The 10420-nt window shown below is 51.8% G+C and overlaps 2 protein-coding genes across 6 annotated transcripts in view; one reads left to right on the top strand and one right to left on the bottom strand.

Annotated features, from left to right (window-relative positions):
- Positions 1 to 788: 788 nt before the first annotated feature.
- On the top strand, positions 789 to 2019 carry BOLA1 (bolA family member 1). 4 transcript variants are annotated; one of them, XM_032267398.1, is made up of 2 exons: positions 789 to 889; positions 1279 to 2019. In XM_032267398.1, the coding sequence occupies exon 2, from the start codon at positions 1282 to 1284 to the stop codon at positions 1690 to 1692; it is 411 nt and encodes a 136-aa protein (XP_032123289.1). In that variant the 5' UTR covers positions 789 to 889; positions 1279 to 1281; the 3' UTR covers positions 1693 to 2019. The 4 variants fall into 4 exon arrangements, with proteins under 4 accessions (XP_032123289.1, XP_032123288.1, XP_032123286.1 ...); XM_032267397.1 differs by having other exon boundaries at positions 789 to 893; XM_032267395.1 differs by having other exon boundaries at positions 789 to 959.
- Positions 2020 to 4374: 2355 nt separating this feature from the next.
- The window catches only part of SV2A (synaptic vesicle glycoprotein 2A), a 15687-nt gene continuing 9641 nt past the window's right edge, over positions 4375 to 10420 (bottom strand). For both annotated transcript variants that reach the window (XM_032267393.1, XM_032267394.1), the window contains exons 9-13: positions 9339 to 9503; positions 8995 to 9128; positions 7632 to 7838; positions 6880 to 7039; positions 4375 to 6227 (exon numbers count right to left, since the gene is read on the bottom strand). In XM_032267393.1, coding sequence (XP_032123284.1) covers positions 6044 to 6227; positions 6880 to 7039; positions 7632 to 7838; positions 8995 to 9128; positions 9339 to 9503 — 850 coding nt within the window. In that variant the 3' untranslated portion in view covers positions 4375 to 6043. The remainder of the gene's footprint in view (positions 6228 to 6879; positions 7040 to 7631; positions 7839 to 8994; positions 9129 to 9338; positions 9504 to 10420) is intronic.

The raw sequence follows: 10420 nt of genomic DNA, 5'->3' as shown, positions 1-10420 counted from the left end.
CAGTAGTTTTCCACTACTTCTAGAGTAAAGACAAAATGGTGTAACAAGGGCTACAGGACTGGGGTGGTCTGACCCTTTCCTCTTCTCCCAGTGCTCTACTCATCACCACCATCCGCCCGTAGGCTCCGACCACACATAGCCACAGCGTAACTACTCCACAAGGAACGACTCCCTCAAAGTTCTCTCTCCTCCTGTCCTTTACACATGCGGCTACCACAGCCAAAACCTCATTATGAGGGACTGAGAAACGGATTTTCATGCTGTTTCTGCGGGACTGTTCCCCTAAATTGTCTCAGAAATTTTCTCTGCTGGCCCCCCCCCCCCATTCTACCTCTCCAGCCCCGGCGAAGTCTGGGTAACTGGCCTCATTAGCATCCTGTTTAGTCTCATCGTAGCACTTAGTACCCAGTATTGCAATTGTCCGCTCACTTGTTAGTCTTCAGTTTTCTGCAAACTCCTTCAAGACAGGGCCTGACTTGAGTCCCCAGTCCCCAGCACTGGTCTGGGGCACAGTAATTATATATTCAATAAATAAAGCAGACTTCCATTTTCTTGTATGTAAAATAAAGGAGTTGGGCTGGATGATCTACAAGATCTATTGGCAATAAAATAGATCTAATAATCCCAACCCTAACTGCACGTGAAATCTCTTTTTCTTTGCATTGCTGGGTTCCGAATTTCTGACTACCTTACCAGCGGAGAGAATCCGAGACTACAGTTCCCATGAGCCCTCAGGGCACCACGTGGCGCCTGTCGGTCCTACCAACGCACAGCGAGGACTCCATTTCCCGGCGTGCCTCAGGAAGGGCGCCGGGAGTGCGTTTTGCTCCGGGAGCTTCCAGGGTCCTGACCCTGAGCGGGAATCGCAGTAGCTGAGGCTGAGCGGCAGGCAGGTAGAAGGTGCTCCTCTTGGGCTGCTCAGGGAACCCAGGGGCTTCGGCCCAACCACGAGTACTCAGGTGCACATGCCCTACTTTTCCCCACTCTTTGCAAATCCCCTTAGGAATGAATGTGCCTCGCGTGCGGGCCTTTCTAATCGCCGCTGGTCCCTCCACTCCTACAGCTGGAGGTCGAATTCACCACGTCACGTAGACGAAAGGGGCGGTGTCTCGGGTCTCCCAGTGTGGCGTCAAGGGGGGCTCCCTACAGGAGCTGGTGTGGGTGTCCGGGCGTGGGGTTAGCGCGGCAGCGGGGATCGCGGGCTGGGTCGTTGACATTGCGCTCTCACCAGGCGGATCGCCCTGGCCCTCACTCCTGGCCTCTGCGTCTCTGCCGTAGCCGATGCTGACTGGGCGGCTGGTCCCGGGCCTGGTCTTGGTGGCTGGCCGCGTCTGTTTGTCCCAGGGCAGCGCGGGATCCGGGGCCATGGGCCCAGTGGAGGCCACCATTCGCACGAAGTTGGAGCAGGCCCTGAGCCCTGAGGTGCTGGAGCTTCGCAACGAGAGCGGTGGCCACGCGGTTCCGCCTGGCAGTGAGACGCACTTCCGCGTGGCTGTGGTGAGCTCTCGTTTCGAGGGGCTTAGCCCCCTACAACGACACCGGCTGGTCCACGCGGCGCTGGCCGAGGAGCTGGCTGGGCCGGTCCATGCGCTGGCCATCCAGGCGCGGACCCCCGCACAGTGGAGAGAGAACCCTCAGCTGGACGCTAGCCCCCCCTGCCTGGGTGGGAACAAGACTCGAGGAACCCTCTGAACCCCAAGAGAGGAGGGGAGGACCAGGATCTTAATGGGCTGGGTGAGCACGAACTACTGACGCCTTCCCCTTGATACAGTCCAGGATTTGTACGGGATGAAGACCCCTGGGCCTCGTTCTTTTGGGGTCCCTACATATTATCAGAAGATAGCAACTTGTTTCAGGTCAAAGTGAACCCGAGGAAAGCGAAGAATCACTCACTGCTGCTCTTGCCCTGGACTATTGAGGAAGGGTAGTCCAGGTGTTCCATGTTAAATCGTGACGGAACTGCACCAGACCTGATGAGTTGTAAACAATCCTATACATTAAAAAGAAATTACACTGTGAGGTGCATTTCTGTGTTCTTAATGGACTGCTGAATCAGTGCCACAGGTGTTCTCAGGAGAAGGATCCCTGTAGACGAGTCGGGAAGGGCTTTATGAGGGAAGTGATCTAGTTGGATCTTTAAAAGAAAGCAAAAAACCAGAAAGGAGAGGATAGGTGCTGCAGACAGGGAGAAGACCCTGAGCAAAGGTATAAATAGACACTAAACTGAGCATGAGTTATTGGACAAGACAGACAATATAGTCAGAGACATATCTGAATTTCATCCTGGGGGAATGTTTGGCTTTTTTACAGCCTGTCCATTTCGAAAAAGTGGTACTTGTATTGTTTAAAAGAAAAACTTTTTTTTTTTTTTTTGTTTTTTGGGGATGGAGTTTCACTCTTGTTACCCAGGCTGGAGTGCAATGGCACGATCTCGGCTCACCGCAACCTCCGCCTCCTGGGTTCAAGCAATTCTCCTGCCTCAGCCTCCCGAGTAGCTGGGACTACAGGCACGCGCCACCATGCCCAGCTAATTTTTGTATTTTTAGTAGAGAGGGGGTTTCACCATGTTGACCAGGATGGTCTCGATCTCTTGACCTCGTGATCCACCCGCGCTGGCCTCCCAAAGTGCTGGGATTATAGGCGTGAACCACCGCGCCCGGCCAAGAAAAACTTCTTTAAAAAACCACTAAAGCAGTGAAAGAGGATAAGGAAAATGATTACAGATGATGGAGAAACCTTTAGCCCTTTTTCTTTTTTTCCTTTTTTCTTCCCCCCTACCCCCCACCCCACTCTGTCGCCGAGGCTGGAGTGCAGTAGTGCAATCTCAGCTGACTGCAACCTCTGCCTCCTGGGTTCAAGCAGTTCTCCTGCCTCAGCCTCCCAAGTAGCTGAGACTAGAGGCTTGTGCCACCACACCTGGTTAAGTGTTTGTATTTTAGTAGAGACCGTGTTTCACCATGTTGCCCAGGCTGGTCTCAGACTCCTGAGCTCAGGCACTCAGCCTCCTAAAGTGCTGAGATTACAGGCATGATTCACCATGCCCTTCGATGTAGCCCTTTTTGAGCATTCCAGATGACAGATTTCTGAGGGGTGCTCAAGTAATGTCTACAAAAGCAACTTTCCAATAATCTCATTGTGGAAATTATTAGAGAACAAAACCTGCAACATATATCTTTACCATTTCTACCTAAAGAATTTAGGGTGTATGTGGTTGGGCAGTAGGGAATCTTTGAGGAATTTTGAAATGTCTTTTTTTTTCTTTTTTAAAAAGTTTTTTTTTTTTTTTTTTTTTTTTTTTTTTCTTTAAAGAGATGGGGTTTCACCATGTTGGCCAGGCCGGCCTCGAACCTCTGACCTTGTGATCTGCCCATCTCAGCCTCCCAAAGTGCTAGTGAGCCCGGCCTGAAATGTCTTTTTACATGCCAGACAGCATGTGGCAGCAGATGGACCTGGCAGTGATGCATAAGTGGGTTGGCATGAGATTGGAGGAACAGAGGTCAATCCACAGTGAAAGTAGAACCCTGACTTAGAGGTCAGCATGGGAATGGAAAGGAAGGAGTTCTTTAAGAGCTACCATAAAATCAGAAAATGGCTTGATTAGAACAGAAATGGATAGAGTAAGAGGGCAGCTAAGAGTAACCCAAAGGTGGTGGTTTTCAAATTTTCTCTTGGGTAAGAAATCCCAAGGGAGATTGTTTAAAATGTAGATTCAGACCGGGCCTGGTGGCTCACACCTGTAATCCCAGCATTTTGGGAGCCTGAGGCAGGCAGATCACCTGAGGCCGGGAGTTCGAGACCAGCCTGGCCAGCATGGTGAACCCCATCTCTACTAAAAATACAAAAATTAGCCGGGTGTGGTGGCAGGCACCTGTAATCCCAGCTACTCAGGAAGCCGAGGCAGGAGAGTCGCTTTAATCCAGGGGGCAAAGGCTGCAGTGAGCCAAGATCACGCCATTGCACTCCAGTTGGGCAACAGAGTGAGACTCCATCTCAAAAAAAGAAAAAAAAATGTAGATTCAAAGTCCCCATCTTTCCAAACCAAGAAGAAAAAGGGTTCTGATTACACAAGTCAAAAGTGGAGTCTACAGTCTATATTTTTTTTAAAGCGTACCAGAATATTTAGAGGAAAGTTAGTTCTATTCTTAAGAAATATTACTCCCAAATTTTTCAAATCTGGGAGACTTACAGGGCCCTCCATCTGTAGAGGAAAGGTCAGGGTAGAGAGGCCAATTTAGAAAGTAAATCTGGTACACCATGTTATTCTGACCTTCAGCTTGGAAAGCTGTTTTTCCATTTCACCATTTTACCCTCCAAGGCTGTTAGGAGAACTGGATGTAGGTGGGGAGTCACAGAAGCAGGTATAGCCATTTTGTATTGAGGATTTGTTTTCGTTTTATTTTTCATCAGTATTTTTCATTGCATTTTTCACATCAACGGAGTTGGGTTTAGGGTTCCCCAGGAGAGCAAGGGAGATGGATGTGTCCCTCCCAGGGGTGCAAGGAAGAGGGCTGCGTCCAGCAGGTGAGGAGGGACAAGGGCACAGGGCACACACTCGTACACTGGGCACTGGAGGAGAAGGCAGTCTTTTGAGCACAGACACCAAAGAGTTAAACAGTCACCACCTGGTTCAGTGTTACAAAATGAGGGGAGTGACCACAGGGCTGGGGGCACCAGACGCAGCATGAGGAAGGTGAATTTTGATTTTCTTTTTAGTTATTTTCACTTTTTTCCTTTTAACTTTTTTTTAAACATTTTACAAACATCTAAAAACTACAACACATCACAGCTACAGTGGGGTGAGGGGAGGGTATCAAAGAAAGCCACAGAGTAGGGTGGGACGGGGCAGCCTAACCTACAGAGGCTATTGTGTGGAAGGGTAAAATGGGGAAACTGAGGCTTCTAGTCCCTGCATTAGGGGTCCCTCACTCACTGCCCAACCTCTCCCCACTCAGAGGAGTTGCCAGGAGGGCCCCTGCTTCCTGCCTCTGCCCCAGCTCCTTGTGCTTTTGATCTGCTGGTTTGACCATATGCCTGGTTCTTTCCCTCCCCTGCTCCCCTGCCTGGGAGGGGACAGGTCAGGGGCGTGAGAGGGCAGCTGTGCTGTTCCCGTCTGTGCTGTGGTGGGTGGAACCTCTCACCCCAGAGGAGGCCTGTGCTTCTTGAGGAGGGAAGGAGATGGGCCTTGTCAGATGCCCTCAGATCTCTCTAGACTGTGGGACTCGTATTCCAGGCTGGCCTAGGGCTCCTCCATCCCAGGCTCAACACAGAAACAAGATTAGGGGAGGTACCATGGGAGGCAGGGTTGTGTGTGCATCGGCTGAAATCACCCTTATATCTGAGGACAGTACGGTGATACCCCCCGCCCCATGGCACATGCACACACATACATAAGTATACACACACATTCACACACAGTCCTGCTGAGCTGCCTCAGAGCTTAATCTATCAATAAATAAGAATCAGAAAGCTAATTTCATAAAATTCAGGCTTCATATCTGCAGCCCAAATTGAGAGGGAAGTGGAGGCCAGAGGGCTGAGGTTTATTGCTTCTCCCCCAGCATCCAACAGGAGGTGTGAGAGGGCACCCGAGGCCCTTCCTTCAGACTCTAAGAAGTTCTTTTGGTCCATGGTCTACACCAAAGCGCCAGCCCCCAGCATAATTGCATATCTGTGGTTTCACCAGGGCCTAGGCAGAGGGAATGACAGGGAAGGCAGGAAGCCTCTTCTGGAACCCCTGGAACAGGGAAGCAAGGCCCCCTCTCTAACACAGGGGGAGAAGAACAGGGCTCAGCCTTCTCTTGTGCAAAGTTAAGGGTAGTGGGGAGTAAAGCTTCCTCTCAAAACCGGGATGAAGGATCCTTCCCTGTAGTCCCTGCCCACGGGGTCACACACATGCACACACGCACGCACACACAGCTAAGACACCAGACACGGGGAGTGGGGAGTGAGGGCTCTGGAGGCCAGGATGGCAGGGCAGGGAGGGGAAGGAAGGAGTGGTTGGTCTCACAGTGTGCCTGCCAATCCCAAAACCCCAGAGACCCCTTCACTGCAGCACCTGCCCCCGGGTCTCAGGCAGCTTCAGGGCCAGAGAGCTGCCAAGGGCAAGGGCAGCTGAGGCAAAGAGGATGGGGGCAGCCTTGGTGATTCCCACGAAGGATGTGAAGATGCTGATCCCCAGCACAGCCGCCAGCTTACACAGGGCATTCAGGAAGCCGAAAGCTGTGGTCCTGCTCAGGAGTACCCCAGTGCAATACAGCGCAAGGTCCAGGAGGGAGGCGAAGGAAGCGTGGAGGGCAGGGAAGTGAAGGCCAGGAAGATGCAGGCAGTGTCCAAGAAGGAGAGGGAAGGTTGAAGAGACCAGAGAGGCAAGGGATGGAACAGGAATGCAGATAAATGGAGAGGCAAGGGGAAAGGACACCAAAAATTGAGGTTAGCATGTCAAGGAGTGGATAGCAGATTTTTTTTTTTTTCTGTTGCCCAGGCTGGAGTACAGTGGCACAGTCTCTGTTCACTACAGCCTCTGCCTCCTGGGTTCAAGTGATTCTCCCACCTTAGCCTCCCAAGTAACTGGGATTACAGGCGTGCACCACCACACCCGGCTAATTTTTTGTATTTTTAATAGAGACAGGGTTTCACCATGTTGACCAGGCTGCTGGTCTCAAACTCCTGACCTCGTGATTCGCCTGCCTCAGCCTCCCAAAGTGCTGGGATTACGGGCGTGAACCACCACGCCCAGCCAAAGCTACCAGATTTTAGAGGAGAAAATGGAAATGTGTGTCCTCTCACCCACCCATAAGGACGCCCTTCCCACTCAGCCCTCTTTCCTCACCCTGCCCCTCCCCTGAATCTGCTGCCCTGCCCCCACCACACTCCAACTACCTCTTGTCTGAGGGGTAGAGTTCAACAGTCAACACATCCAGCGCGTTCCAGGATGCAATGCTGACCCCACCAAAAAGGCAGAGCAGAGCAATCATGGCTGACTCGCTGTTCCCAAAAGACAGGAAGAAGCAGGAGACACAGGACATCACGCTGGAGCCAGCTGGAGCCAGGAGAGGAGAGAGCACCATGAGTCTGGCCACAGTGAGACCCATCCACAACCCGCCCTGTCCTGTCAGGGGGCTTCAGACAGCCCAGGATGAGACTTGTTCCCAAGGTCTCCCAAAGGAAGGCTTTCACTCCTCCTCAATCTCCCTTATAACTCTCTTTATTAATAATATCAGTAACCATCATTTATTCAATGCCAGCCACGGGCCAACCCAAACGATGCTTTACATGCATTAATCTAGCACATCAACCCTATGACACAGGTACTATGATCACCCCCATTTTGCAGAGGAAACCAGGCTCTACAGGTAACTTGCCAGAGGCCAGAGGTAGGTGGCGGAGCTGAGATTCAAAACCCGTAACCTCAAAGCCTGTGTCTGTTACTTGCAATTCTGCCTACCTCCTTTACCCCCAGAGAAGTTTCAGTGCCAGTCCCCACCCCATCCTGCAGCACCCCCTAAGCAGAAAACACGGAAGAGAGGAACTCTCTGACCAATCTCTTCCATGGCCCAAGATGTGAAGCCTGTTGACTGCCCCCCGCAGCCCTGGCCCCTCCTATCAGATCTGACGCAGCCCCTCCTCCTTACCAAGCATTCTAAGCCTGCCGATCTTGTCCATCAGCAGGGCAGACACGATATTCCCCGGAAGCACTGCCAGTGTCCCCAGGAAGCTCACGAAGTATACCATGTAGGCACCTTCGCCCGTCCCTGTCACGTCTAGCGGGCAGCCCTCCTTGTTGTGCAGGAATGTGCTGTTTACCAGACGGCTGTTCACAAACTTGTACTCAAACAGGTCTGCGGGCGAAGGCCAAGACAAGCAGGCTGTCGCAGCAGATGGGAAATGGAGGCTGCCACTGTGTATGGCTCAGGGCTCTGCATGCATGGAACTTAGCAGGGGGGGGCTCTCTAAATTATTCACAGTGCTCATCGTAAAACATCAAATCATATCACCATGGGAACCAGGAATCTTTAGAGCAGAAAATGACCATCATCTGTCCAACAGTGTGACTTTGTCCAAGTCCTCCCATTAAGAGTGTTAGCAGCTTGTTAATTCTTTCTGTCCCTGCTAGCTGACTATAAGCAGCAGCAATGCTGTGGGCTTAGGACATTTTTCTGAGAAAAACATTTAAAATAATAAGAAGTCCTGTCACTGTTGTTTTCCTGCAAGACGGGGAAAGCTCCCCCAGTATGATGTGGGAAGCTTCAGTGTAGCTCACAAAACCAGCATTTCATGTGCATATACTGAAGTTTGAGAATCACTATTAAAAAGGGGTGGATCAGCCGGGCGCGGTAGCTCGCGCCTCTAAGCCCAGCACTTTGGGAGGCCAAGGCGGGTGGATCATGAGGTCAAGAGATCGAGACCATCCTGGTCAACATGGTGAAACCCCGTCTCTACTAAAACTACAAAAAATCAGCTGGGCATGGTGGCGCGTGCCTGTAATCCCAGCTACTCAGGAGGCTGAGGCAGGAGAATTGCCTGAACCCAGGAGGCGGAGGTTGCGGTGAGCTGAGATCGCGCCATTGCATCCCATCTTGAATCAAGAGCGAGACTCCGTCTCCAAAAAAAAAAAAAAAAAAAAAAGGGGGGGGGTGGATTCATGCAGTGAGCCCCACCAAATACCCCTTTTATTGTTTTTCATTTTCCCAAGAACACTATTTTGGATGATTTTTACCTTCTTCAAAGGTGCATTAATTTTGCCTCACTAAGTTATAATTTCAGCCAAAGGCAAAGAATATTGATGTTTTTGTCCGATATTCTATTACAAGAAAATGCCCAACTTCCATTAGATTTTCAGGATTATTGGTGGTAGCAGTCAGGCCCCTCTACCACCTTCCCACAGAGGTCCAGGGATCTCAGCTTGAGAACCCTGAAATAGTGCATGAAAAAAGTTCCTTCTCATCAAGGTCCACCCAGCCCTCTGGTCTGACAGCCACCGGCCAGCCGCCTTACCAGTGTTATAGAATACAGTGTTGATGAATGTGCAGTTGCGGAAAAACGTGTTGCTGGATGTGACATCCTCGAAATAACACTCCTCAAACAGGGAATCCTCAAAGGACACTGACTTCAGACGCAGCCCAATGAACCTGTAAGGCCAGAGTGATGAAAGACGCTTTCTCTCTCATCCTCCTGCCCTCTCCAAGTCTCACTCTTTAGTGAAGTAATGGGAAGCTGGGCATTGAGGAGAAACCACAAGCGTTTGCCCCCAAATGTCTTATCTTGAACCCACAGACTCAAGAAAGAGACAAGGGGTAGAAGGGACAGGGAAGAAGTGAAATGTAAAGGGCTCCACATACTTGTCATTGAAGTACTGCCCGCCTCGGTGGATCTGATTCTCCAGTGTGAAGTTAAAAGTCACATGCTCTACACGCTCCCCGGGGAACACTTTGGTGCGGGATGCATAGTCCACCGCCTGGAGATGGCGAATCATGTCAGGAAACCAGATGGTGAGGCCGTAGTAGCTGAAGAGTCAAGGACAGTGGAAACGCAACAGCTCAGAGATTAGAAGCAGGCAGAGGAGAAAACAGACGTGTATCCTCTCCAGAACGAGGGAGAAATGGAGTCACCCTCTGTTAGGACCTTGCTTCTCTCCAGCCTCACCAGCTTCTCCCCGCTCCTCCTTCACCACTTGCTGTGCTTCTGGGGACTTCCGGGTCTCGCACAGCACCCACCATACTTGTTCCCACCTCCTGGCCATTTGCTTTTCCCTCTGCCTAAGACACTCTTCTTCCCCCGACTGACGCCCATTCGCCCTTTAGGACTTAGGTCCCCACCCCAGCCCAGGTCCCAAGTGCTCCCATTGCCCTTCCCCCCTCTTCTCGTCACCCTGCTTCATAGCAAGTTTCATCCCACTTCCTGACCAAAACATAGACTCCAGGAGGACCTGGGACCATGCCTGCTTCATCCCAGCAGAGTAGAAACTGCATGCTGGTCAGCCTACAGTACAAGTTTGCGGAGTGGACTAGCGGAGGAGCCGGCCACAGATCAGAGGGGATTGCACGGCAGCTTCCCTCATCGCTTGTCACCAGCATTTCCATTTCCTCCCCTCTCTTCCAGTCCACACACCACCACAACCACCGCACACCACCACAACCACCACACACCACCCAGCCACCCACACCACCACAACCACCGCACACCACCCAGCCACCCACACCACCCAGCCACCGCACACCACCACAACCACCGCACACCACCCAGCCACCGCACACCACCCAGCCACCGCACACCACCCAGCCACCCACACCACCCAGCCACCGCACACCACCACAACCACCGCACACCACCCAGCCACCGCACACCACCCAGCCACTGCACACCACCCAGCCACCCACACCACCCAGCCACCCACACCACCCAGTCACCGCACACCACCCAG

This window comes from Sapajus apella, unplaced genomic scaffold, assembly GCF_009761245.1.
Source record: "Sapajus apella isolate SASKATOON/1434 unplaced genomic scaffold, GSC_monkey_1.0 scaffold169, whole genome shotgun sequence".
Classification (NCBI taxonomy): Eukaryota; Metazoa; Chordata; class Mammalia; order Primates; family Cebidae; genus Sapajus; species Sapajus apella.
Note: the sequence above shows the minus strand (reverse complement) of the source record. Positions and strands in the feature narration are given on the sequence as shown.

Excerpts from the sequence above, each read along its gene's own strand:
- BOLA1 (XM_032267398.1), top strand. The coding sequence starts at position 1,282 with ATGCTGACTGGGCGGCTGGTCCCGGGCCTGGTCTTGGTGGCTGGCCGC.